The following is a 27,997-nucleotide window of genomic DNA, read 5'->3' on the forward strand; positions in this document are numbered from 1 at the left end:
AGTTACCTGCCAAGAACGATGTGGCGGCGGCGGCGGGGCGATCTACCGTCACACGCGCTTCTCGTGCGAAAATACAGAATTCCGAGTAAAAGTAAAATCCGAGAGAACGGGAAAGGGAAAACACGAGTTGTGTTTACCACGGACGATGCTTGTGTTAATTCTGAAGAGGGTGTGAAGGAGACTCTGTAACAACGCGGTGTGCCATGCATCATGCAGCGCCCCGCCCCGCCTCGACCCGCCCGCCCCCCCGCCCCGCCCGCCCCGCCCCGCCCCGCCCCGCCCCGCCTCGCACCACCCCGCCCGCCCCGCCCCCCCCGCCCTCGCCCCCCACCCGCCCTGCCCCCCGCCCTCCCCCCCGCCCGCCCCGCCCCGCCCCGCCCCCCCCGCCCCCCGCCCCGCCCCCCCCCCCGCCCCGCCCGCCCCACCCCACCCGCCCTCCCCGCCCCCCCCCGCCGCCCCACGCTCGACTGGAACGTGTCCTTGTCCCTCGCTTTGCATAGCGCTATCAATAAACGTCCGGCGAGCCGCCGCCGGTAAAGCTCCTGAGGGTGCCGCACCGCGCAGCACCGCGCACCGACACTGCCGAAAACTTGCGGCGGGCACCACCGCACGACCAACGCCTATTTTCCTTTCGTCGTGGAGAATCCGAGTGCTGCGCACTGATTCCGAGAGTCTTTTTCGTCGCTCTGTCTCCCTTGCACCTACACGGGACGCCCCATGAGTGCTAGAGAGACAGAGCGACGAAAACGACTCTCGGAATCAGTCTGCTGGCTGCAGGTTGGCTGGGCCGATGCCGGCCGATGCTCGCCGCACCGCGCTGAGCTTTCTCTTCGCCACCTACAACTCAGTCATATCCAGGCCGATCTTTATGGCCAAAAGTGAGTCCGGCGCAGCGCGGCGCGCAGCCATGGCGCAGCCGCAGCGGCGACGACGATGCGCAGATAGCCGCCGCGGCGCGGCAACTCCCGGCAACTCCCGCGCGGACCGCCGCCACCGCTCGATTTTTCATACGTGAAGGTTTCTCCCGGCGAGCGGCCGCTGCTCTGCCGATCTAGCGAGCGGAGACGACCCACAGTGGGCCAGAAGCCGGTGGAGGCGGCCAAAACTCTAGACGCGTTTTGAGCTCCAGAGTCGCTAAATGGGACTCGAACCGAACGTGTGACCCCACCAATCGATTCCTCGTTCGGAGAGCAATCCATTGGTGGGGTCACACGTTCGGTTCGAGTCCCATTTAGCGACTCTGGAGCTCAAAACGCGTCTAGAGTTTTGGCCGCCTCCACCGGTCTTCTGGCCCACTGTGCGACATGGTCGGCGCTGTGCTGAACGATTCCGAAGAAGCGCTCTGTCTCTCTCGCTCCCCTACGGGACGCCGCACGGGTGCGACGGAGACAGCGAAGCGCCTGCGAACTGCGGGGTAGGCAGACCCGCCACGCGCGGCCGCACGGCGGGCCGGCCTATGCCGAGGTTCGCAGGCGGCCGACATTACCATTGCCATTAAGGGCTAGACCGCACATGATCGGGCGCGCCACGCACAGTGGGTCAGAAGACCGGTGGAGGCGGACAAAATTCTAGACTCGTTCTGTGCTCCAGAGTCACTAATCAGGACTCGAACCGAACGTGTGACCCCACCAATGGATTCCTCGTTCGGACAGCAGCCCATTGGTGGGGTCACACGTTCTGTTCGAGTCCTGTTTAGCGACTCTGGAGCTCAAAACGCGTCGAGAGTTTTGTCCGCCTCCACCAGTCTTCTGGCCCACTGTACAACGCGACGCACGCCGCCGCGGCGGGCCGCGGCTTGCAGTGGAGTGGTAAAATGGAAAACCGATGGCGTAATAATTAGCTAAAACGCGCGCGTGAGTACGCGCCGCCCCGCCGGGGCAGGCAGGGCTGGCAGGCACCGCGCCGCCCCGCCAGGCCGCCAGCGCGCCCTTTCGGAATGCCAGAGGCCCTGCAGGCTGTTTCCGAGAGTCGTTTTCGTCGCTCTGTCTCTCTCGCACCTACACGGGGCGCCCCATGAGTGCGAGAGAGACAGAGCGACGACTCTCGGAATCCGTCTGCTGATTGTGGCCGTTGCGTCGGGCCCTCCCCACACTGGCAGGGAGAGGCGTGTCGCGTTGCCAAATCGGCGCGGCGTCTGCGTTTGCCTGCTGCTGCCGGCTAGGGACCACGCGCGCGCCGCGGGTTCAAATACCCGTTGTTTGATTATTTTTTTCTCGTCCGACTTGAAGGCAGCAATCGACGCGTTGACAACACAGTGCCTCTGGCTTTCTCCGCGGCTCGCTGTTGTCTGCGTGGCTCGGCGTGGCCAGCCTCGAGTTGCAGTGCAGACATGCAAAAGATTTTCCCGCCTCGGCTCTCAGGGTCGCCACCACGCGGCTGCATGGCGGCCTGGCGGCTCCGCGCAGCGCGCTGCGTGCGTGACGTGTCTTTATTGTGTGTTGTTGCCCAATAGTTGGCAGCCCCGGGACAAAGCAAAGGTCGCTCCGAGCGTGACTCCATACAGTGGCGCGACGCGCGCGTTCAAGTCGCCAAACGGTCGACCTCTCGATTGGTACGGCCGCTTCGAGATCTCGCCGCTGCAATTAATGGAGCGGCCGCACTGGAAAGGACGTACACTGGCAAGGACTGAGGACGGTGAGGCTCCAAGGGCGCAGCGGACTCACTCCGAGAGTCGTCGCTCTGTCTCTCTCGCACTCACGGGGCGTGCCGTAGAGGTGCGAGAGAGACAGAGCGACGAAGACGACTCTCGGAATGAGTCTGCCGCGGAGCAGCGCGGAGGCTTTCAAACAGTGGCGGCCCTTCCCTTTCAAAGGAGAGGCGCAGCCGTGATGGCCCTTCTGGCGGTGCAGGCGCTGCTGGTGTTGCACAGGCGACTCAAATGTCACGAGTCTTCGCGCGTCGTCACCGTGGGATGAACCCCGGCGGCCTGTCTGTCTGTCTGTCTGTCTTTCCGTCTGTCCGCTCGTCCGCTGTGAGACGAGTGTCGGTCGGTCGTCGACGGGTTGTAAAGTACACTCGTAAATATGCACTCATACTCGGAATACACGACTTGAAAAAATGATTTTTAAAATGTAGACACTCCTACCCAAACGCGTTGATGCTGATACTCCAGGTCGTAACAAATTTACTACTGTCGGTTTGTGGAAGGTCGATACACAGCCTGGATATTAAAAAGTTTCGCGCGTTTCGCTTCGACAGTGTGGGTGATTGGAATCATCTGCGATCCTAAAGCACTCCGAAGCCAGATCGAGCAGTACCTCTGCGGTTCGGGGAAGACGCCCGCGCCATCTGGCGCCGTTTAGCCATAGCCTCGTCGATGCTGCACTTGCAGTGAAATCGAGAGACCCAGGGCCTCGCCCAGGGCCGGCCCACAGTGGGCCAGAAGACCGGTGGAGGCGATCAGAACCCCGGGCGCGTTTTGAGCTCCAGAGTCGCTGAATGGGACTCGAACGGAACGTGTGACCCCATCAATAGATTGCTCTCCGAACGAGGAATCTAGTGGTGGGGTCACACGCATGGTTCGAATCCCATTAAGCGACTCTGGAGCTCGAAACGCGTCTAGAATTTTGGCCGCCTGCGCCGGTCTTCTGGGCCACTGTGCGGCCGCCACCGAGACCGAACGCTGAAATCGCGCACGAGAAATCGGGCGGCGAGTTGGGCGAGTTTTGCGGCACGGCAAGAGCAAGGCATGGCAAGGGCAAGGCACGGCAGGGCACGGCAGGGCACGGCCGCGAAAGGCGTGGAGGTATGTGAATAGTCTAATTCCGACACACGGCGCCGTGATATGCATACCCGTCAGACGGGCGGCGAGGCGGCTAGTCTGCCGAAATCGCCCGCTGCTCTGGAGTCTCCTGGAGGCTTCTGGAGTACGCTGGAGAGGATTCTGGAGTCTGCCCGGAGTATACTGGAGTATGCTGGATAGGATTCTGGAGTTTTCCTGGAGTATACTGGAGTCTTCTGGAGTATGCTGAAGAGGATTCTGGAGTTTTCCTGGAGTATACTGGAGGCTTCTGGAGTATCCTGGAGAGGATTCTGGAGTCTGCCTGGAGTATACTGGAGGCTTCTGGAGTATGCTGGAGAGGATTCTGGAGTCTGACTAGAGTATACTGGAGCTACTGGAGTCTTCTGGAGTATGCTGGATCCAGCAGACTCGAGTCTTCTGGAGTCTTTCTACAGCCTTCTGGAGTACGCTGGAAGCTGCGGGAGTCTGCCTGGAACGCCTCTGGAGTCTGCCTGGAGGCTTTTGGAGTGTAGTGGAGTCTACCTAGAGGCTTCTGGAGTATGCACGAGGCTTCCTGGAGGCTGCTGGAGTCTGCCTAGAGACCTCTGGACTCTGCTGGAGAATGCCTGGAGACTTATGAAGACTCCTGGAGGCTGATGGAGTCCCTGCCTGGAGCGGCACGTCGGGCAGCACGCGGCCCAGTTCACCACTGCGTCCGATATGCTAAGCGAGGCGCGCGGGTACGCGACAAAACGGTCCGGTCGGCAGCGTGCGCAGCGTGCTGCTGATGAAAGTGGGTGGGTGTCGCTCTGTCTCCCTCGCACCCGCGGGCCGGTCCACACGGGTGCGAGAGAGACAGCGCGACCGCTGATTGAGTTAGGATCGCGGCCTGGACTGGGGCTCATTAACCAGCCGACGGCGCCGTCTTTGTACCGCTTAGTTCGGTTTGAGGGACAGAGAGAGAGAGAGAGGAGAGAGAGAGAGAGAGGAGAGAGAGAGAGAGAGAGAGAGAGAGAGAGAGAGAGAGGGAGAGAGAGAGAGAGATCGCTCGGAACTAACGCTCAGATCACGAGCGGGGAGCGAGCAAGCGTTGATGCGAGTGAACCTTCTCCTCGCTCCAGCACACCGATTCCGGAGTCATTTTCGTCGCTCTGTCTTTCTCGCGCACACGGTACGCCCCATAAGTGCGAGCGAGACAGAGCTGCGGAAATGACTCTCGGAATCAGTCCGCAGACTGGAACGGACTGGGGCAGAGTGGTAGCCTCCCCGTGTTTGCGTGTGTTTTCGTTTAAACTGTCGGCCTGTTGTTGTTGCTGTTGTTGACGGCGACGTAAAGATCAAGGCGTCAGGCTGTCATCGCGGTGCTGCTGCACTGCAACGCCGTCGTATGGCGGCACGGCACGGCAGCACGCTGAGGGCCTTGAGCGCCTTGAGGGGGATCGTCGGCGGCCAATTTTCGACCCGACACCTGTGGCCTTGGCAATTTCATGCCGCGTGCAAGTGTGTCTGTGTGTCTGTGTGTGTGTGTGTGTGTGTGTGTGTGTGTGTGTGAGTGAGTGAGTGAGTGTGCGATAGTGTGCGTATGTGTGTGGCCCGCAAAGTGTGACTCTGACGTAAGGCAGATCGGCCAGGAACTACGCCCTGCTGCACTGTCAGCAGGTATTGTAGTGCCTGATGCAAGAGGGGGGCAACTAATGCGGGGGCTCCTTATAGGCAGATGTGATCTGGCCCCCTGCCCTGGGCCGCCGGGCCGGGCCCCTTCGGATCGTCCAGCGTCAGTGCATTGGGCAACGCCCAGGCAGGCAGCGCCCAGGCAGCGCCCAGCAGACTGATTCCGAGAGTCGTTGTCGTCGATCTGTCTCCCTCGCACCTACACGGGACGCCCCACGCGTGCGAGAGAGACGGAGAGAGCCGCGCAGGTGAAGTGGGCCGGCCGTCTCGGCCGTCTCGCTGCGTCGCCCCTATCGGTAAATAGTGTGTTATGGGATCTCTCGTCGGAGGCGCGTCGCGGCGTCGCGGCGTCGCGGCCAGAAGGCCCCACGGGACGCGAACCACGCGGACGCCCCGCGGCGGGGTGGCGACACGTCTGCCACCTGCAGCGACTGCAGGGGAGCCATGCGAAAATGTCGACACGGAATGCGAATGCGTGGGCAGACGGACGGGCAGACAGACAGACAGACAGACAGACAGACATGCTAGATTCGTGCCTCATTACCACCGGACGGCATGATTTGCTAGTGGAGCACTTAGCGGCGCCTCCCCCTCCCCCTCCCTCCCCGCGGAGTCGACGACGACTCCTCGACTCGGGGAAAGGCTGCCAAAAGGCTGGCAAATGCCTGTCAGCCGCTGTCAAAGGCAGCGGCGCTGCAGCGCCCGGACCGGTTCAGTCACCCTGTTCAAGAATGTGCCGCACGGCGAACATAAACTACGCCCCATAATTGCGCGCGCCTGTGTGAGTGTGTGCGTGTTTGAGTATGAGTGAGATAGCGCGCGGCGGTCCCCATGCGTATGACTGCATATGACTTCATTATGCAAACGTTGTCGGCGACGTCAGGGTTCACCGCTAAGGGCTCCCTCTTTTTTCCCTTCTCTTCTTCTTCTTCTTCTTCTTCTTCTTCTTCTTCTTCTTCTTCTTCTTCTTCTTCTTCTTCTTCTTCTTCTTCTTCTTCTTCTTCTTCTTCTTCTTCTTCTTCTTCTTCTTCTGCTCCTCTCCTTCTTTGCAGGCAGTCTCCAGTGGCGGATCCAGAGGCGGCCTAATTGGGGTGGTAACATCTTTTGCCTACTTACGGGGGCAAAGTAGCTCTTTTTCCTACCTTTCAGACGGCTATCTAGGGGCTATAGGGGGGCAAAAACCCCTTCCCCCTCCGCTGTACGTATCCACGCCTGGCAGCCTCGTCTTCCGGGGATTTAAATGCCCGCCCCGTTTCGAAATTCCCCCCTCCGTGTCGCTACTCCGCGCGCAAAGGAGTCACGGGGTATCGCCGCGGTCCGAAAGCCCGAAAGGCCGAGAGGCGCGTGTCTGGCCGGCCTTTGTGACTTTGTGAGGGCGGCGCCCAAAGGCTCCAGTTCCCACCGTTATGCCGATTACTTCATCTGGGCTGCGGGGCCCGCTTCATTCCTACCTAACGCTGCTCTGTCTCTCTCGCACTCGCGGGGCGTTTCCCTAGAGGTGTGAGAGAGACAGTCTGCCGCGACGGGCGAAGTGGAGAGGAGGAGAGAGGTCCCCCGTTGCGCAGCCCGGGGACCCACGGCCTGCCAGCGGCCAGCGCGGCCAGTGTCATCAGGAGCGACCCGCGGATACCCCGTGTGGAGGAGACCGTCCGCATAACCGGCGCTCCAAGTCTCTCCCGCGCGGAGTATCGCCGGGCACTTCCTCTCGAGGCCCTGCCGCGGGGAGTAGCGACGCGGGCCGAGTGTGGTGTCGCGGTGCCGACCGCGGTACGGCGGCATGCAATGAAACCTGCGAAATGAGCGGACGAGTGCCCACGCCCACGTGACCGCGGTGGCCGTGGTGGCCGTCCGCGTCCTGCCTGCAGTGCAGGCGAGCGCCTCGCTCTGTCTCTGTCGCACTCACGGGGCGTCCCGTAGGGATGCGAGAGAGACAGCGTCCGTCCTGCCGGCCCTGCCCGTCCTGCCGGGCGTTGCATGTCGCCAGCGCGATAACCGAACCAGTCCGGCCGCGTGACGGCGTGACGGCGTGCCGTCCGTGCCGTCCGCCTAGCGTGTCGTCCAGCGGGCCGCCTCCGAGCGCGTCGCTCTGTCTCTCTCGCACTCGCGGGGCGTGCCGTGCGGGTGCGAGAGAGACAGAGCGACTGCAGGCCGCGACGAGACCGGCCTCGTAAAGGCAACGGCCTGGCGGCGCGGCCTGGCCTGCTCCGACTGGCCGAACCGAACAGAACCGCCGTTTCAGGCTCAAGATCCGCGGCGGCAGCGCTATGTGGTGATCAACAAGTGCTTTCTGTCTCTCTCGCTTCCGTGCGGGGCGCCCCATTAGTGCGACAGAGAGAGCGCCACGACAGCGCAGTTCGGAATGCCCGCAGCCCGGCCAGTGGCAAGCGCACAGAGCGCCACCGCTGGAGGCGGCCGGAACGCTAAACGCGTTTTGAGCTCGAAAGCCTATAAACAGGACACGAACTGAACGTGTGACCCCACCAATGGATTCCTCGTTCGGAGAGCAATCCATTGGTGGGGTCACACGTTCGGTTCGAGTCCCATTTAGCGACTGTGGAGCTCAAAACGCGTCTAAAACTTTTGTCGCCTCCATCAGTCTTGAGGCCCACTGTAAGGACTCGAGGACTCGCCTCCGGACAAAACCTTAACCTTGAGTGCGTCCACTGCTTCCACCTCGGCCACTCGGTTGACGCGGCAACGCGCGGCAAACGGCCTGGCAAAGGGCGCCGGGGCCCACTAGGCGCGCCGTGGCGCCGGCAGGCAGCGCTCTGTGAATAGACGGCCATTCTGTGCATAGCGACCTTGATCGAGACAATGCTGCCCAGCCTTTCTCCTCTATCTTCTGTCGGCCTGCCGGCCTGCCGCCTGTCTGTACGTCTGTCCGCCTGCCCGTCTGTCCGTCGCAAAACCTTTCGCGAAACACTGCGCGTTTGCAGAGGCAAAGATGCCGCCTGGGATGAAAGAGGTAAACGGGGAGGTGCAGTCTCGCGCAGTCCAACTGCCAAAGTCCGTTCCGTTAGATTCCCACCTTCGGGCTGAGTGTCGATGTCTCTCTCACACACTCACAGACACACTCACAAACACACACGCACGCGCGCACGCACACACACATACACACATACACACACACACTCACAAGCGCACGCGCGCGCACACACACACACACACACGCACACACACACACACACACACACGCACGCACAGAGCGGGCAGCCGGGCAGTCCAGACGCCGCCATTGTCGTCATGAAACCGGAAATGGAACCGATCGGAAGGAACTCGGGACGGTGAAGAGGCTGGCTGCTACCGCTGCTACTGCTGCTGTCTCGGACCGCTCGGACCGAGAGCGGAGCGGAGCGAGGCCGAGTCGATGCGATGCCCGCGGAGCCATAAATATGGAGTAGAAACTCCGTTCCATTGTGAGGCGTTATTCGACGTTACGACACTCGCCGCTGTTAATTATCGAAAAGCATCTCCGCGGCCATTTTACTCTCCGACCGTGCGTGTGTGTGCGTGCGTGTGTGTGTGTGTGTGTGTGTGTGTGTGTGTGTGCGCGCGTGTGTGTGTGTGTGTGTGTGTGTCAGTGTGTGTGGCGCTAGCAGCGGCCAACACAAATCGTCGGGTATTACAAGTTACGTGGTGGACCGGGCCGAACGAAAGCCTCTGCCGGCTCCGCTCCGCCATGGTATGCAATGCATGCATGCAGGGCCGCCGCTTGGCCGCTTACGTCGCTGCCGTATTTTATCTTCGTCGTGCGTGAATGAGTTGTGTGGGGTTTTACTGTTTCTGGTTCGCCTCCCTCCCCTCCCTTCCCTCTCTTCCCTCCCTGCCCTCTGGACCGCTGGACTCCACGTGTGGGGCGTGAGCTCGATTTTCATTGTCGCAAGGCAACGCCCACCTTGTCCCCCCTCCCCTCCACTGCACTGCACCCATTGATGGACCTGCACCGCAAGCACCCGGAGCGTTTATTGCAATACTTTTCCGAGCACGATCGCGCTGCTGCACAGCTCGGCCCAGCTGCAGACAGCTGCAAGCAGCAGCTGCAAATTGCGGCCGCGGCTCGTTGCTCCGGGTCTGATTGGTTGCCCGTCCGTTTAGAAAGAACGTTAACGCTTACGTAATAATAGACGATTATTCTCAACTGATAGTATTTTTTTTTTTCAAGTGGTGGGATTTGAACCTGTGGTTCTTTGATGGAAGGTGACTGCTTTCCACCACGCGGCCGCGGCGCGCAAGTGACTGACTGTTGAATGCGTTCTGTTGCAGACGAGGAGTGGAACGAGCCTTCCGAGGACTCGCTGTTCCTGGTGCAGCCGGGGCTGTCGGGGCTCGGCGGCCGCGGCGTGCTGTCCGGGTGGCGGGGCTCGCACGGCGCGGAGCTCAGCCTGCCGCGCGCTCGCCGGGTGCACTCCCCGGCGTCGCCGTCGCCCTCGTCGCCCAGCACGCCCGCCACGCCCGCCACGCCCGGGTCGCTGACGAGGACGGACCCCCGCGACGCGCGTGACCACCCCCTGGCCGGCGGCGCGCCAGGATCCCGTCGAAGACACGCCAGCCCCACGCCGCCCATCGACAGGTGGGTAGTTCCGGACGTACTTCCGAGCTTGGCTCGTTTGTCCGCGTGTGAGTGGGTTTACGTTCAGCTGGCTTCCTCAGCAGACACGCGCCGCGAGACGAGGATGAGGATCTGCCGTCCCGGACGCGAGTGCGGCGGCCGCCGGCTGACGAACGGCAGCGGGCGAGGTCGCCCAGGACCCCACGGTCGCCCAGGTCATCGCCGAGGTCACCGAGGTCGCCCCGCGCCGCCAGGTCGCCGCCGAGGTCTCTGTCACCAGCCCCACACCACCGCGGCGCCGCCACCCCCGCGGCGGGCCTGTCGCGGAGAGGGGCGGCGGGCAACCACCCCCTGTCGGGGCCCATGTCGCCCAGGGAGCGCTTCCAGGTACGTCATGGCGTGCTCACGGCCAGCGGTTCGCCGAGCTGCCCAGTCGTGATCGTCGCCCTGTCTCTCTCGCACTCATGGGGCGTCCCGCCTAGGTGCGAGAAGGACAGAGAGACGCACGGTGAGCCAGAACACCGGTGGAGGTGGGCAAAACTCTCGACGCGTTTGAGCTCCAGAGTCGCTTAACAGGACTCGAACCGAACGTGTGACCCCACCAATGGATTCCTCGTTCGGAGAGCAATCCATTGGTGGGTTTACTCGTTCGATTCGAGTCCCGTTTGGCGACTCTGGAAGTCAAAAGGCGTCTGGAGTTTTCGCCGCCTCCGCCGGTCTTCTAGCCCACTGTGCGACGGAAGTCTGCAGGACGACGGGATGGCAGTGGTGAGGCGAGGCGGCCGCGCTAAACGAAGCTGCATTTGCAGGACGCCAAGGAGAAGTTCCTTTCACTGGAGCGCGAGCGGCTGGAGGAGCAGGAGCGGGTGATGCAGCTCAACATGGAGAAGCGGCGCTCCAACCAGCAGCCGCAGCAGGCGGCCCCCCAGCAGCCCCCCCACACCCCACCGGTAAGCAGAAGCGGAGCAAATCGGAGTCGCACGCCGCGCCGCGCTTGGTGGAGTATGTGGTGAACCTTGTCCTGCTTGGCGCTGCTTGCAGATCGTGGAGCCCCCCATCAGCCCCGCCATGGTGGCCGGCCCCTGCCCCCGGCCGCGGCCCCGGCCCCGCCGCCCTTCCTGGTCGCGGTCGCGCGACGACTCCGACGACGAGATGCTGGACGCGCCCCTGAGCCCCGCCGGCCCCGCGGGCGGCCGCTACTACGCCGACGAGGAGGAGGAGGACGTGGACTTCTCCGGCAACGCGCCGCCGATGGGCGGCCGGCAGAGGATCATCGCCGCCGTCAACCGGCGGATGTCGAGGGAGTCCCTGGAGGACGACGTCGATGACTTCGCGGCGCCGCCGGCCAGGACGACGGGGTCCTCCCGGCCAGGCCCGCCCCGCCACGAGTACCCCGCCGCGTACCGGGGAGACAGGGCGGACAGGGCGGACCGGGCGGAGCACCCCGGCCGTGGCGGAGACTCCCGGAACGATCCCCGTGGCGCAGAGCCTCGTGGGGTGGATTCTCGTGGGCCGGACCCCCGGGGGGTCGACCCCCGCGGAAGCGATCATCGTAACCATCGTGACCCTCGAGGAGGCGACCACCGCGGCGGAGAACCCCGCGGAGGCGATCCTCGTGGAAGTGACCCCCGGGCGGGCGACCCCCGTAGCGGTGATCTTCGTGGCATTGCCGCTGTGTCGCGGTCGCGGAGCGTCCACCGCGAAGACAGATTCCGCAGCCCCGCCCGAGGCAGCTACCCCTACCCGAGCGACGCCATGCCCGCCATGCCCGCCATGCCGGAGGACAGCCCGCACCCGCGCTACCGCATCCCCTACAACGAGGACCTGGACATCCCGCTGGAGCGGTACCGCAGCAGCAACGCGCTGCCCGCGCTGCCGCACCCGCACCCCCGGGCTGCCGCCGGGCCTCCCCGCCACGCGGCGCCGTACCCGCGCGACCACGACGACGACCTCGGGGACCGCGAGCGCGCGTACCTCGCGGACAAGAAGCGGCGCAGCGTGTTCGAGGTGCTGGAGGACGAGCGGCGGCGGCACTCCAACGAGCTGGCGCAGGAGTTCAAGCGGCGGTCCTACCAGGAGCTGGACGAGCGCGACCGGTACCCGGGGCTGGACCGCGACACGGCCAGGGACCCCGGGCCGCCGGGAGGCCCGCCCGGACACCCGGGGCACCAGGGGCACCAGGGGCACCAGGGGCACCAGGGGCACCAGGGGCACCAGGGGCACCAGGGGCACCAGGGGCACCAGGGACACCCGGTGGGGCCGCCGCGGGCGCAGGTCTCGGCGCGCTACCGCCACAGCTACGCCGAGCCGCCGCCCCGGCACCACGACCTGCTGCACCGCGCCAACAGCGCCGCGTCGCCCAGGGTGGGCATCGCCGCCGTGCGCCCTTACTGAAGGCCAAGGTCCTCGAGGTCCTGAAGGCTGCTCAACCGCCCCGCTCAACGCGCCCCGCTTACTGATAGTGACGTGCCAAAACAGAGTATCCTTTTATTTACGTGTTATTAGGTCTAAGCGATATAAGCCTGGTTTCAAATTTGAGCCACAGGGTGTCTGCTCGTTTAGTTCGGAGAAACTTGTGCGCTTTCAGCTGTTGATGTTGTTGCATTATTTATAAGTGGAAATGAGAAACTACTTGTGATTATTTTTGTATTATCTGGTCTGTTCGTAGTCGTTGTAGACGTTTTTTGTTTTGTAAATGAATTTCTTTTTTGTACTACTTTGTTTTAAAATTAAGGCTTACACTTTTTTACCCTTATAACTTGATAATTAAATTTTCATTGCATTACAAACACGCCCATATATAAACTACAACAAATCTTGTATTATCTTAATTGAACCATTGTATGGCGGGAAATTTAACTCTCGCTGTGCTCAAGTGCTGCAAGATTGAAGCTTGATTCCTTTGAAAGCTCAAATAGGGTCTATAAGTCATAATCGCATTAGGGGAGCAAACGAGAGATGGTTTGCAGAGTCTATGGAGGAGGAGAAAACCTTTGCAGAGTATCAATGAATTACATTTTAGGTGCAATTCCATAATTTAGGGAAATTTCTCGGGAAAAGAAGGAAAGAATATGGTCTTTTCTTTTTCCAGATACTCTGTTAGTCCCACTCCTTACTCTACTTTTCATGTAATAAATTTATTATTAACGACTTGAATTTCATATGTATATATGTGTGTATATACGGTATTGAGAGCAGACTGTGTTGTATGTTTCATCATCTATTATTCATGTTGTTCATTTCATGTGTTTTTTTTGTTCAAAATGCTGACTAAAGTTTAAGCTAAATTAATGTACCAATTTGGCTTCATTTATTCGCAAAATTTTAACTGATTTTCAAGCTCTCTAAAAGTATGTAGCTATGAACGAAAATCATTGCGTCATCCTAGTGTCTAATCGTTTTATTGTGCCAGTGGGGGGATCTTAACGACCAATAGGGGGGACACTGTAAGAAACTTCTGTTAAAAGTTGACCTTCTTTTTTGAGATAATAAAGGAGAATCTGAAAGTGTATCGGATCGTTTTACTCCCTTTCTTTCAAGTTCCGCCTTCCCCGTCACCCGGGGAACTACTCCATGGGGGAGGCACTAACAGGATCACCGGCCGGACGGTAAGGGGAACAGCGAACCCCCTGGGAAAAGGGGTGGGGTGGGGTGGGGTAGGGTGGGGTGGGGTGGGGCGGGGCGGGGTGGATTCAGCGGTCACCAGCGGCCTGGCTCTTGTAGGGCGGCGACCGCAGTGTGGCGCACAGGCCGGCGCGCGTTGCAATACAGGCAGACATAGGTGAGGACAGAGTGGGCTCGGCCGGCTTGAGTTGTTCACGTTAGCCTGTCACCAGCTTGCCGCCCTGCTTGTGCTCGCTGCGCTTATCTAACTGGCGAGGGTTTCGCGCCGCGAGCCTGGCTGTGTTGTTGTTGCTGTTGTTGCTGCCGTGCTTATCTCCAGAGTGCGTAGCAGTGGCCATTGATAGTGAGACGGCGACCAGTGTGTCAGTGGCGAAGTACCGGCCGCCGCCGCACAGTGCCTTGTTCGCGCGTGGGAGGCGAGGTCGTTCACTGACCTAGGTTCGAATACCGGACTAAGCTTTCCTTTTTCGCGGCCCCCGTCCGCCAGGGAATGCGTGGCCTTTGGTGACAGCAGCAAGCATGGGCGGGTCACGCAGGGCTGTGGAGGAGGCCGTCGACGAGGAGTCGGCCGAGGAGCAGGACCTGTTCGAGGACGCCGTCGACTCCGGCACTGGTAAGGACGAGCGGGGAGGGGGGGGGGAGGGGGGATTCCGAGGCATCCGAGGTGGATAACGGACCGCTTTTCCCTTTCAAGACGGAATCGAGCAGGTGTTTCGCAAGATGGCCGCGGAGGCGAGGGCCTGGAGCCTGGACGGCGAGCTCGCCAGGAACAAGGACATCACCGCGGCTGACGTCAGGGGGCTGCGGTCCTGGTGCCGCGAGAACAAAGTCCTGCCGGACATCGGCGGTGAGCACCACCACTGTAAATTGAGTGGCATGGTGACAGTCAAAACGCTTGTCGGAATCTTGACTTCGCAATTGGACGTCTCAGTGGTTTTTCGTAGGTGAGGGTTCCCTGACTTGAGTGGCCTGTCCAGACTCGCTGCTCGTCGCGTTCCTGCACGCGTGCCGCGGCGACGCGGAGCACGCCAAGACCGTGCTGCGCGTGTACGAGTCGGTGCGCACCAAGACGCCCGAGGTGTTCACCGAGCGCTCCGTGCACTGCGAGGAGGTGCAGCGGGCCAAGGGCATCGGGTGAGCCTGGCGGAGCCTGGCCTGCAAAAGTCTTACGGTCTTACGTGTTATGGTGGTGCAGCTGGCTTCGTAACTTAATTCTAAAAATTAGTTGCACCTTACAGATATCGACCTTTCCTAAGAAAACCATCCACTCGCCCGGGCGCTAGGAGACCGCCCTAACTCGTCGGGGCGCTCGAAAACTCACCCGGACGTTGGGAGACTATCTTAACTCCTACACTAGGAGACCACCCTAACTCGTCGGGGCGCTCGAAAACTCACCGGACGTTGGGAGACTATCTTAACTCCTACACTAGGAGACCGCCCTAACTCGTCGGGGCGCTCGAAAACTCACCCGGACGTTGGGAGACTATCTTAACTCCTACACTAGGAGACCGCCCTAACTCGTCGGGGCGCTCGAAAACTCACCCGGACGTTGGGAGACTATCTTAACTCCTACACTAGGAGACCACCCTAACTCGTCGGGGCGCTCGAAAACTCACCCGGACGTTGGGAGACTATCTTAACTCCTACACAAAGATAGTCTCCCAGCGCCTGGGCGAGTAAGGATGGGCTTCTCAGGAGGGGTTGATATTTTGTCGAATTTCATTCTCATGATGAAAACCACCAGAATATGCTGGTGCAGCCTGTCTCTGTAAGACACTAGAGTGTACCGGCCTGCCGGTCGGCCTCTCTGAGCGCGCCAACGACACTCTGGTCAAACAAACCGCGCGAGGGGGTAAACACTTCCGTAATACCCAGTACAGAAAAGTCGGGTACGCCGTAATACGCGTAATAGTAATACATTTTGGGACCAAAAGTATCAAAAAATGTCATTTTTCAACGAAATCGAGGCGTAATACATGCGTAATACAAGTGTAATACCCCGTAATAGGGAGTAGTCTGTACAAGGTTCACCGGAGTGTTTACCCCCTCGAAACCGCGCGACAACCCAGCCCCCACTTCCCGCAGCTACTTCTGCCTGCTGCCCAAGAAGACGCCCGAGGGCTTCCGCGTCATGGTGCAGGCGCTCCGGAACCCCGACCCCACGCACTTCGTGTACTCCTCGTCCAGCAAGGCGCAGTTCCTGACCATGGACGCCGCCGTGCTGGCCGAGCCCACCGCCGAGGGCTACGTCTGCATCTTCGACATGAAGGGCGTCCAGCTCAGCCACATGTGGGCCTGGGGCATCCGGCTGCCCAGGAAGATCTTCAAGTATCTGCAGGTGGGCACCTCAAGTCCTTGCGATCCCTTCAGTGACATGATGTGGTGACATGATGGTACTAGTTAATCACTAGTACCGACTAGTACTCATGTGTGCAGAGTGGCCCGCACTCAGGCGCACCAACGAACGAGCGGCCTTTGGCTGGGGTGAAGCGAGTGATCATCGGACAGAACAAACCAATTTTCAATGGGTTTCCCATGTGACTTACGCCCTTATGCCCAACGGCCGCTGAAGTACAGTAGCACTTTTCCTCTCTTTAAAGGAGCCAAGTATAGTCTGTTGCCTACCTTTCAGGCGGCTATCAAGGTGCTATGGCTGCGGCGAAAACCCTCGCAAAAAAACATTTGCGCCTCCTATTTATCCGCGCCTGCACTGTGTGATGTGGATGTTTGGCATGAAAGTGTGATGCGGTGCCCACAGGAAGGCCTGCCGCTGAGGATGCAGCGGATCCACTTCGTCAACACGACGACCCTGATGGACCGCATCATGAAGATGCTGCGGCCCTTCATCAACAAGGAGCTAACGTCAATAGTGGGTATCACATTACTGTACGGGCGCGTCTCTAGGACTAGAAAAGAGGAAGGGCTCTTTTTGCCTTTTGCCTAAGTATTTGCAACTGGGGGCAAATCCCCCCCCCTCCCCATCGTGACCCACTTAATTCACGCGCCTGAACTTAACAAAACGGTTTGCGCGTTCCATAAGACGAGTAATATTCGTTGCCTTTAACTCATTCCTTTCTCCTTATTCTTAGTTTCAATTTCATACCAGTGAGGAGGAGGCTGGACTCCACGAGTTCATTCCGAAGGATTGTTTGCCTGCAGATTACGGAGGTTTCCTACCTCCCTTAGAAAAATTACAAGGTACGTTGTTGTTTTTTTCTTGCCGAATGAAGTCATCACTTTTTTTCCCTATGGAGAACGTCGGTGTTGCAGGTTACACTGACACGTTTCTAGCGGAAGTGGATTCCCTTCTGGACCCGCAGCACACGGAAGCACTGGCTGGTAAAGGTTGAACCTTCATAACGTCTTGTCGTGTCCCTGTCGCTTTGTCACACACGAGCCCTTTTGTTTTTGTTGATTGTTGAATTTCACGTGACTGTGTTTTTGTCAGTTGTATTTCCCCCCAAACCGTCTTATCAAATACACTAGAATAGAGCTATCTATTTGTAAGATTTATATCGTTTAATAAAGAATTCCATCATTTCCATCCGTCGACGACAATTTCTTCTATTCGCCTACCGAAGCACAGCAAAAGCGTTGACACTGGAAGAGGGAAGTCCCGCCTGCTGGCTTATCTCTCCTCCCCTCTCCCTCTTCTCCCCTTGCCTCCCCTCCCCTTCCGAGCCCATCCCCTCCCCTCCCCTCCCACTCGCGCTTGCGTGCGAACGACGAGACGAGCGCAGCCAGAAGCAGGCGGCGGTGTCGGTCGAGCAGACGCTCTAGCAGACAGCAAGCGGACCGAACCACAACAAGCCAGCGAAGGACTCGAAGGACCCGAAAAGCTGCAAGATGAGTCGGCTTCTCGTCCTGCTGCTCGTTTCACTGGAGCTATGCGCGGAAAGCCTCGGCATGGGGACCGTCGCTTTGGACTCCTGGACGTTTGATAAGGTAAAAAGGGAAGGGAGTGCGAAGCGGAGCCGGTGCGCGGCCGAGGCGGCAGTCTCCCATTGGCTGGAGCGATGACGTGGGCCAATGGCGTGCGGCCAACGCTGGTAACCTGTACAGCATGTGACAGCACTGGAATATTGGCAATATTTTCTTGTCAGCAGATCCTTATTTCAAAATTAAATTTAATATAGTTCCCTTTTCTCTTAACGTTTGTAATGACGTGACATTCTTTCCATTCATCCCGGGTTTGAAGCATCCCTTCATTTCAAAACAAAGCGTTCAAACTTACTCTTTCGTTCAAAAAATTCAAAACATTTACAGCACATTTTAAACCATGTCAAAAATTATTTTATTACACCCCTCAACTTCGTCTTTAATTTTTAAAATTAAATTTTATTTCGTTTGGCATCAATATCCTAATGAACAAATTATTAAGCTCGCATTCAACAGGCTTTACGTCTCAATGTTTACCAAAAGCATAATTATTGTTTCAGGTAATTGACAAGTTTGACGTCTCCTTAATCAAATTTGACGTTGCATATCCTTACGGACCCAAGCATGAAGCCTTCACCAAAATGGCTGAAGCTGCAAAAGCAGCAGATATATTGATCGCAGAAGTTGGTGTCAAAGATTATGGAGAAAAGGAAAACTCTGATCTTGCTGAGCGTTTTAAGATCGACAAAGAACAGTTCCCTGTTGTGAAACTGTTTATGAAAGGTGAGTGATCTGGTGTTTGATTTGTTGTCTTGGTGCAAACAATTTAATTTAAATGTGCTTCTATTTCCTCCAGGCAAAGAACCAATAGACTTTGAAGAGACCACAGAGGAAGGTTTCACTTCCGAAAATTTGATCCAGTTCATTCGGACAAAGTCTGGCAAGTATGTTGGTCTGCCTGGCTGTTTAGAGGCATTTGATAAAATTGCTTCTAAGTTCAGAGTTGCCAAAGATGAAAATTCAAGGTAATTATTTTATCATTTCATGTTTTTGCCTGGTTAATAGCAAGGGTGGCCAGTTGTTCATGATTATATTTTCTGGTGTTTCTGTCACAGGAAAGAGATTCTCCGTGAGGCTCAAGGTCTTGTTGGCAGACTTGAAAAACTCGAGGAAAGAAAAACAGGTGAAGTATATGTGAAAATGATGCAGCGAATGGTTGAAAAGGGTTCAGAATTTATTGATGACGAGATGAAGCGTCTGAACAAACTTTTAACTGGAAAGTTATCAGATGTTAAAAAGACTGATATGGGCAACAGGATCAATATTCTTCGAGCCTTCCGTGATGAGTTGTAATTAATTTTATTCCTTTATTGTAAGATCTCTAAGTCATTGTTCTGTTTATGGAATATTGAAATATTGACTGAGTGCAATGAAAACCCTCCATATATCAATGAAGGAATCTTTCTATAAGCACTAGGCATTCCACTTCTGCCACTGACAGACATCTGTACTGATAGCTCAGTTTTGAGTACGAAAATTTGGATGTCCTTTTTTTGTAACTCATGGATGCCAATTGATTTGTTTGTACGCATTTTGAATGTATTTGACAATAATTTCTCAGTCCCTTATTTGCAATTCAATAATCGGATTTCCTTTTCAAAGAAAAGTATTGTTTATGTATTTATGTATTCTTTTTGTCTTTCTTCATCCAAGAGAAATGAAAAGAATTTGGCAGAGTGAAAGCACTTGTCTTTATTGAATGTTTGATAGCACTCTTGTAAACTTTAGTGTGAATCACACTCATTTTTGAGACCATGGACTTAAGGAAACAGTTTGATCAAGTGGTAAAACAATTTTACCCTAATGATGGTATTGGTTTGCCTTTATCATGTCTAAAAGGAGCAACTTCCAGTCCATATTATTTCTTTGGGTTTCTTTTCTCTTCTATTTTTCCAGTGGACCTGATTATGAAGTGATACTCATTACTTATGGAATATGAAATGTTTCCAACACACACATAATTTAACAGCCTCTGGCCTGTATATTATTGTTTTCTGTGATAAAAACCAAAATTGTAATATATACTGTATTATGCATGTTACTTTTACCTGGAAGCAAATGAGTGCTTTACAAATACCCTAGGCGAGTGGCAGTTTGGGTGGTGTCGCTCATTCAAAAGTTTCCTGTTGTGCATTTGAGCATGATTTAATTAACTGTACCATTCCCTCAAGTATTAACTGTGATATAGCTCAAGCCACATGCTGCTTGCGTGGAGAATGCTACTGGTGAAAGTTTTCTCTGTGCTATTCATTCCATTGTTATTATAGCTTGAAACCAGCTGAAATTTTGAAACAATTTTGTCATTTGGCTCTGTACTTTATAGACAAATTAATAATGAATCTTCCAGTTCTGCTGTTTCATTCTAAGTATATGGGCAGGGGTTGTGGTGAACCTTTCTTGCATGTGTTTTTGTGCAAAAGGGAATTTGCAATTAAAGTCTCTGACAAATTTTCATGTAAATTTTATTTTGACATGATCCAAAACTTAAAAGGTTTACCATTTCCGAGAATAAAGTGTCTAACAGTTTGCTTCTTCATCTGCACATAAAATTTTTCTGACCTGTTTGTTGCATTTCCTCAGGTAACAATTGAACATAACTGCACAATAAGGAAAGGGCAAAATATTTGCTTTTTTTAAGGCTAAAACACAGGAAATAGGCTCATAAAGAGTAAAAAAATAAATGTAACTGAAACAAATTTGTTGAACATATATGTACATTTTAGTATCCATAGCAACAATGCACAACAAAGATTCCTAGGAATAGAACAAGAAATAAGCCATCTTTATTGCACACTATCATCAATCTTCATTGCATAAAATTAAGATGGGTCCGCAATTTGAGGCTTTACAAAATAAATACCTAACACTGATTGAAATCAGGCACCAAATCATGATTTCTTGGAATTATTATCTGATGAGATAACTGTTTCACTAAAATACTGAGACAACAGCCCTAATCCTAAAGCACCTGCAACCATTCCTTGAGCTGCTACTCTTAAATTTATAAGGAAAATTGATGGTGACATGCCATCAGCTCGTAACTTTTTGTACTTGCGAGCTCCCACAACTAACATTGTGCACAAACCAAAAAGACCTAGTAAAGAAATAAAACATAACATTAATAAATCACCAAAAAAAAAACCACAAATAATTTAATGAAACACATTTTGTTACGCCAAAGCAACTTACCAGCTGACAAGAACGGATTTTGTACTATTCTGCGTTGATATTTCTCAACGAAAGTCTCCCGATTCTCGTACTCCTCAAATATCATAGGTGCTTGAGTTCCCCTCACCATTGTGATGCTGTACCGCAACTAAAAAATAATAGAATAACAAGTTGACATTGTAAATACATGAAGGGAGCGCTAATAATCGATAAGTGAAGATTCGTTAGAAGATGAGTGCAGGGCTCAAAGGTAAGGACAAGGCCCAGAGAAGGACAAGGCCATAAACATGGAGGGAAAAATTTGAAGATAGACCTGGGCACTTTGGCACTTCTTGCAGGTTTCTTGGGTGCGCCAGTAAGAGAGTATTTGACAGTGCGAAGACGGAAACAGAATCGAGAAACACTGTGCACCGAAATTGCTCACCTGACACGAATGAACACTGCTGGATTCGCCGTCTCTGGAACGGCTGACGCAAGAGAGCAGACAAGGCTGCAGGAATCTAGAGGTTAGTCGTGGAGCCTTTCGACAGACGCACCGTGTCGAGCTGTTTGAACAGAACAGAAAGACCTTTGAGTCTCTTTCACAGTCTGACAAAAGAGCGATCAAACTGTAGGGTATGCCTTCGTGTACCTTTAAAGTCCTGCCCTGTCAATGTCAGTGTCAGGACGATGGTCAATTACCCGTCAATGACGTAACAACTCGCTAGCAGAAGACACGTTAGGGCTATGAGAACAAAAGCGTAACAGACTATGAGAAATTTGAACAAAGCCGTTTCCTTGGAGAAACGCTTCTAGAGAACTTCTAGTTGGGTTCGCCGTCAGGTCATCCTCTTGTAAAACAATTGTTGGCGCTTTACCATAAATAAAGTTAAAGAGTCCACCTCCGGTGTTGGTGAAGCGTGGTTCGGGGACGTCCTGGTGCACCTGATGAATCGTAGAGAACCGCCAAATTCAAATCTGTCGCTCTTGAGGTCTTGAGGGCAATGGCCGGCAAAGACAGACGGTGGCTTATTTCGGACAGGCGTCGCAGGCGTTTAACGATATAAATCGCGCGACATTTCGAAGACCATTCTAAGACCACTCTGTGCGATGGGACTGCGTCCTGACTGCGTCCTCTCAAAAGTCAATGAAATCGTTGGGGAACCTGTCTTGACTGGCTGTCGTCAGCTCCCTCTCCACGTAGACGTCGTAGTTGCTGGAGTCCCCTGGGGATTGGCACCGCGGTACGTACGGAGCTCTCACTTGCTTGTTCAACAGGGCGAGCCAGTTGGTGGACCGGAACCAGGCGTGCCTCTTGACGTCGTTCACCCCGTCTCTCAGAATGCCGAGTCTCCTCGACAGATCCGCCTGCAGCAGCCTCTCCACCAGGTCCTTGAGCTCCGGAGAGAAATGCGGGATGGTGCGAAACCTGCCCGCCACGATCTTCTCGTACGTCCGCATGGTCTCGGAGCCGTGGAACGGAGCGAAGCCCGCCGCCATCTCGTAGAGCAGCACTCCGAACGACCACCAGTCGGCCGACTTGCCGTAGCCCTTGCTGAGGATGAGCTCCGGGGCCAGGTACTCCGGCGTGCCGCACAGCGTCCACGTGCGCCCCTTCACCACCTTGCAGAAGCCCAGGTCGGCGAGCTTCACGTAGCCCCTGTCGTCCAGCAGGATGTTCTCCGGCTTGAGGTCGCGGTAGATGAGGTCCACGTTGTGCAGGTACTCGAAGGACAGGACGACCTGCGCGGCGTAGAAGCGCGCCTGGTCCTCGCCGAACTTGCCAACGCGACGCAGGTAGGAAAACATCTCGCCCCCCGGCACGAACGGCATCACCAGAAACACGTAGTTGAAGTTTTTGAACGACGTGACCAGGGACACGATGAACGGGAAGTTGACGTAGTTGAGAGCTCGCCTCTCGTCGTGCACGTGGTTCTTTTGCCTCATTTTGATTACTTTGGCCTTCTCCATCACCTTCATGACGCAGAATTGCTTGGTGTCTCTGTTCTGGACGAGGATCACTCGACCGAAGGAGCCCGACCCCAAGGTTCTCACCCGGTCCCAGTCCTCCAGGCGGCCCACCGGGCACTTTCGCCTCCACGAGGCGTCGAACTCCCTCTTGCAGGTGGCCAGGAACTCAAAGTAAGCGTCGAGGTCTCTGAATAAGATGGGAGGGCTGCGATAGGAAGCGCTGCTTTCAATCTCGCGCAACCTATTTCTGTCCGTCATAGTGGCATGGCCAGGCATGGCCAGGCATGGCCTTGCGACAACGGCGGGGAAGTCCTGCATCGGCGAGGCGCGGCCAGGCACGGCGGCGCGGCCCTCTCTATGCGCGAGTGCGAGCCATGCGCGGCTTTGTCATGCGTTTGCGCTCAAAGTTTGTGGAAGGGCGGGAAGGGGTTCCCAAATAACAAGTGGACGCCAGAAAATCTCTTTGTAACATCACCATTTATTTTGACACTCCTCTTTCATTTGCACGAAAATTCGATGTGTGCAGCAACATAAAATTAACCAGTTACTTCCACAAATAAATTAACATATTGCACATTTATATTCAAATGAGAATGGAAGAGAACATAAAAGAGAAACAGAAACAAAGGAAATGGAACAAAACCTTATCACATTTTGGTCCAACATACTTTGTTCACAAAAATAAGACCATCTGAACTCACAATTCTTGACAACAACATCGAAGCTTACAAATCATAAGTGTAGCATGTGCGTAAAATGGTAGATATGATGCCCTACGCTTGACCATGAGAAGCAATGGTTATACCTGCTTTGAGGCATGGTCAAATGGAAGATAAATCTTTAAATTCAATCCAACTCTTTTTGAGAAAATATGGCTTAAAACACTATAGTTAATTAACCACTTATTAAGAATTTTACAAAACAGTTTAATTGAATGTGTAGCTGTTCAACTACAATTACAGAAATCTGTACATGCATTCAAGATGCAATTTAGATATGATTATATACCCCTTAAAAATGGCATCTCGTTCATGGCATGGCTCTTTTCAATCAGTCACCTTGAATGGCACTTGGCAGAAAACAAATACATGCCCACACATATTGAAGCCATCCCACATTTTGTTAAGGCTTTTCAGGCTTTTCACTAACTAAAAAAAAATTATGTTAAATATTCGTACAATTTCCAGCAGTAAAGGCGAAATTGAGTTCAAAAGAATTAATCTACAACAATGCTAGCAAATGAAGAAAAACACAGATTCAAAAATTGTTAATACAGAACATTCAAACAAATAAATGAAATAAATGAACTTTTTATAAAGACAAGATAATCGTTGATAACAACATACACTTGTAATAAAAAAACACAATTTAAAATGACTGAAAATCTTTCAAGAAACAAAACAGGTAAAATAACACAAGTAAACATATAAAAATTTCAACATTAAAAGATGCACAGAAGGAAAAAACAGAACGAGAACATAACAGAGCCAAAAATACAGTTGGTCATGGTGATGTTAATTTGAATTTAAATTTTCGACAATATTGAGCTCTGGATTTCATTATAAAACATTTGACAAACAAACATGCCACAAATAGAAAAAAATCAAACAAAAAAGTGCAAACACAACGCTTAATAACAGCAGATAGCTTACTCACATAAGTTTATTACCTGGCTATGCGTACAAAAATATAACAAACATAGTAACGCTTACGAAGAGGGTGCAGTCAGAATGTTGCATTTCATGGCATAGCCATTTACGATGGAAAGGTAGGAACAGAGAGACATTGCACTAGATGGGCAGCAACGGCTAATGATATTAATGGAAGAAATGGACACTGCTAGCACAATACATTGTTTCTTATTGACAGAAATAATGTCATAATAAAGATCAAGTGCTGTTGTTGCACATGGGCGGACACCTGAAGAGATGACATGAGCTTTCTCCCAGAGGGTCTACAAACACAAATACGGGAGATTGGGAAAAGACAAACACAAACCTAGTATGCAGTATCATAAGACCATACAGCAATCACTCACAGATATTCGTGATAATTTTCATTACTACACTTAACCCTTAAGATGTTTCAGTAACGGCTACTAAATGCATAAATCACAAAATGCATAAACAATAGAATTTCAAGAGAGCTTTCAATTATATTTTGTTGTTGAACTAGCCAAAATTAACACAAGCAAAGATGAGTATTTACTTAAGCAGGTAGGACAAAGAAAAAACTTGTAAGGTAACTGAGTTGAATCTGTTTTAAAAAGCTAGACACATTAGTGAAGATTTATATCTACCAATAAAATATTTCTTTTTGTGGTCGATATGTTTGACATTTGAAAATTAAATGTAACTATTTGCTCTAATTCATGTAAAATAGCAAGCAGTAGATACAGAGTCATGCTTCATGAAGCTGTAGCTTAAAGAAAAGGTCACATAGTCCCACAGCTGCAGGTGTCAACCACGTTAGTCTAATGCCTGCAAATGTGGACCACTTATGTCTTACCTTTGCAAGGATAAGACAAGCGAGGTCGACACCCGAATGCACGGGGTCTTGTGGTCCGATGTGAATACTTGAACCCAAAATTGGATTAGCAGTGTGACTAATGCATTATCAAAATATTACTGTAAACACATGAATTATGGCCAGCAAAGAATTTGTGTGCTACCCACAGTCACAATAAAGTTGACAAGGGCAAGACAGAAGGGAATGTGATTTCCAAAGACAGAAACAAACAAGAGCAGATCAGAAAGGCAAGGGTAATAATGAGTTACTTTGTGCAAAAAATGCAAACAGTAGCCTCACACTTCTTTTTGTTCTTTTCTTTTGAAGCAATGGATTCGGAAAACCTTGTTGGGTGAAATGTACCACATTAGCGCCAAAGTTTTCTCCGACACTGCTTTTGAGATGGCCAAGTATGGCCATAAGGTAACATGATAGTCAACATCATATACTCATTTTACTGAAAACAAGCATTCAAAAACAATTTTTTAAAATATTAATTTACCTAAACTCACATTATTAGTAGTAATAGCAATAATTATAGAGAGTAGGATTAGTAAGAATAGGAGAAGATTGTTTAGAATTAGAAATAACAGTGGAATGAAAGAAGAGACATTTGCAGGAGCAGAGGAAGAGAGCTGTAAGTGTTCAAGGCAGTTGCTTTTAAGAAGCTTGACCACCATGTCATTCTCACAAGATATAAAACAATCTTAGCTTAAATGTATATAAGATAGGTATTTACTTTTATGTATACATATATTATACATATATATTGTAAATAAGATCAACACACAGCAGGTGTGTAAATAAATGCATCAGTTCCAACAACATTAAAATTCAACATTGCTTAAGGGCACCAGATGCATTATGCACTGTGCACTTTCTGTGTTCAGGTTCACAGACAACATACATATAGACTCTTAAAAAACAAACTACATCCAGATTAACAGTATAATTGATAGCACAAGAAACTGCGCAAATCAAGTACTTGAATGCAGCATCTAAACATATCACGGCTGTGGACGCGACAAGAAGAAATTCTTTCTTTCATACACAAGAATACACTTTTAAAAGATTTTCTCTTAATAATAATAAAATAAAAAGGAAGAAGAATTCAACAAGTTGACGTTTTTAAAAGGTAGGAATGCTTAAGAGTAAAACCAAACCAACAAAATACCACAGAGAACAAAATGTTGTGAAATCCAAATGAGATGCCAGGTTATCAAATAACCCTGTTCATTTATAGGAACAGCATAAAATTCATTTTGAATGAACCAGGAATGACAGCTTTTACATATTGAAACCAGCACAGTTAAAAACATACATACAGTACAATGATACAGTTGATGTTAACAACTTTCTGCTTCCAAAGAGGGGTCAAGGACACACTGCAAAGAGCTGCATTAAAAAGAACACAAATATTATGACAAATCTCACACAGTTTAAAAATCAATGTATATAAAAAGGAATTTTTATAAAATGAAGGAATGGATTTGATTGTTACTCTGGAAATCTACGGCGTGTGAAAAGGATACAGTTATTATCATAACTGTCCGCTGTTTTGACAACTAAACATAATTTTTGAAAAGATAAAAAAAATTAACCACCTCTTTTTCTTCCAGTACTTGGGCCAGATACAGAAATTCTAGGGGCAAGACAGCTGACACACAGTGGGTCATTCATTCCAAATGCACAACCAATTATCACAAGAAAATGATTCTAGAACTTTGCACTTACAAAGATGTATGCGTGTCAAAGAATTAATAGTTTTACAGAAACATCTGATCACTGAGGATAGGGTAAGAACACCACCACTCATGGGCTCAGCAAAAAGATACTGCAATATTATCAAGAGATATCTCTACTAGCACCTGGTCATTGAAGTATCCTCACAAGCCACAGAGGCTATCCACAACTGTGCTCCTTAAAAAATTTAACGCACAAAAGATTTCTACATAGGCCTTCAAAGAAAGAGACAGATCTCTTTGTTCTACAAATGCAGGTAGAAAAGGTAAAGTTCGTAAAACTAAGACATGTTTTTCATTAAACGGTGGGTTAAAATGCAAAGCTCATCAGACCAACATAACTAGGAACTATTTATGAAATGTCCCAAAATATTGTAACATCAAGGTTCATAGACATTGAAAATTTAGTTATGCCAGCTACATATATACCTGATATGTTGGGAACAGAACAAGGCAAAAGCTTCAAGGAAGAAGAATAAAAAGCAATGTGAAAACACATTATTCTTGAATATTACTGTGTAAAACACGACTGCAAAGTATCTGAGTGACCAATAATCTAGAAGATAATTCTTAGGAATGGTTATTGATGAAAGCCATGACAATATTTCCTTTGAGCAAAATTATTTACAAATGGACTGCAAGCCAAATTATGAGTTTTAAAACAAGTTCAACAAAATGTTACACACACACGGACGTACCTTGAAACCAATGTAAATGGAAGGCAGTTAGGTCAAAACAAAGAGCGACATCAGATTTTTGTGGCCTTAAAGGGCAAAACAAAATCAACTTGCAAACTACCAATAAAAGGTACCAACTGTTCCCATTTAAAAAACGTATTGCTGAATTTGGCGTTGCTTACAAAGAGTTAGTGTCTCACAATATATTTTTTAATATATTCTACAATAGAAATTCAAAATATTTTTCTGCACATGAATGCTGTAATCCTGTGCAAGCGTCTTCAAATAAACAATGAAGTGGGGTTGATGGCAGGCGTGTCTTGGTCAGCGAGAGTAAATGTGAACCAGGACTAAGGCTTGCTGTTGCTGGCCCTGTTTGCGCGGGCACTCGGCGGCGGGCTGCGACGGGCCTCCCCAGAGTTGGGAGCCACGGCTACTGCCGCTCCCC

At 52.3% G+C, this 27,997-nt stretch overlaps 5 protein-coding genes across 7 annotated transcripts in view; 3 read left to right on the plus strand and 2 right to left on the minus strand.

Annotated features, from left to right (window-relative positions):
* LOC117639663 overlaps positions 1-10,069 on the plus strand; it is a 77,967-nt gene extending 67,898 nt beyond the window's left edge. The window contains exons 4-5 of the mRNA XM_034375536.1: positions 9,656-9,732; positions 10,046-10,069. Coding sequence (XP_034231427.1) covers positions 9,656-9,732; positions 10,046-10,069 — 101 coding nt within the window. The remainder of the gene's footprint in view (positions 1-9,655; positions 9,733-10,045) is intronic.
* Positions 10,070-13,908: 3,839 nt separating this feature from the next.
* Positions 13,909-17,111, plus strand: LOC117639227 (alpha-tocopherol transfer protein-like). Of its 3 annotated transcripts, none has more exons than XM_034374685.1 (7): positions 13,909-14,178; positions 14,260-14,427; positions 14,543-14,699; positions 15,651-15,903; positions 16,324-16,434; positions 16,655-16,763; positions 16,836-17,111. In XM_034374685.1, the coding sequence occupies exons 1-7, from the start codon at positions 14,085-14,087 to the stop codon at positions 16,913-16,915; spliced, it is 972 nt and encodes a 323-aa protein (XP_034230576.1). In that variant the 5' UTR covers positions 13,909-14,084; the 3' UTR covers positions 16,916-17,111. The 3 variants fall into 3 exon arrangements, with proteins under 3 accessions (XP_034230576.1, XP_034230578.1, XP_034230577.1); XM_034374687.1 differs by lacking the exon at positions 14,543-14,699 and adding an exon at positions 14,497-14,509 and having other exon boundaries at positions 14,260-14,412; XM_034374686.1 differs by having other exon boundaries at positions 14,260-14,412.
* A 173-nt stretch (positions 17,112-17,284) lies between these two features.
* On the plus strand, positions 17,285-20,040 carry LOC117639229 (endoplasmic reticulum resident protein 29). Its single transcript, XM_034374689.1, has 4 exons — positions 17,285-17,510; positions 18,005-18,227; positions 18,301-18,469; positions 18,560-20,040. The coding sequence occupies exons 1-4, from the start codon at positions 17,412-17,414 to the stop codon at positions 18,795-18,797; spliced, it is 729 nt and encodes a 242-aa protein (XP_034230580.1). The 5' UTR covers positions 17,285-17,411; the 3' UTR covers positions 18,798-20,040.
* Positions 20,041-20,791: 751 nt separating this feature from the next.
* Positions 20,792-22,964, minus strand: LOC117639225 (cAMP-dependent protein kinase catalytic subunit 1-like). The gene is made up of 3 exons (XM_034374683.1): positions 21,304-22,964; positions 21,097-21,217; positions 20,792-20,820 (listed from the first exon to the last, which is right to left on the minus strand). Exon 1 carries the CDS (start codon positions 22,938-22,940, stop codon positions 21,789-21,791), a length of 1,152 nt encoding a protein of 383 aa, XP_034230574.1. The 5' UTR covers positions 22,941-22,964; the 3' UTR covers positions 20,792-20,820; positions 21,097-21,217; positions 21,304-21,788.
* A 118-nt stretch (positions 22,965-23,082) lies between these two features.
* The window catches only part of LOC117639226 (calcium/calmodulin-dependent protein kinase type 1-like), a 32,289-nt gene continuing 27,374 nt past the window's right edge, over positions 23,083-27,997 (minus strand). Inside the window, 1 exon segment of the mRNA XM_034374684.1 lies at positions 23,083-27,997. Coding sequence (XP_034230575.1) covers positions 27,983-27,997 — 15 coding nt within the window. The 3' untranslated portion in view covers positions 23,083-27,982.

Source organism: Thrips palmi, unplaced genomic scaffold (genome assembly GCF_012932325.1).
Source record: "Thrips palmi isolate BJ-2018 unplaced genomic scaffold, TpBJ-2018v1 HiC_scaffold_11, whole genome shotgun sequence".
NCBI classification, from domain to species: Eukaryota; Metazoa; Arthropoda; class Insecta; order Thysanoptera; family Thripidae; genus Thrips; species Thrips palmi.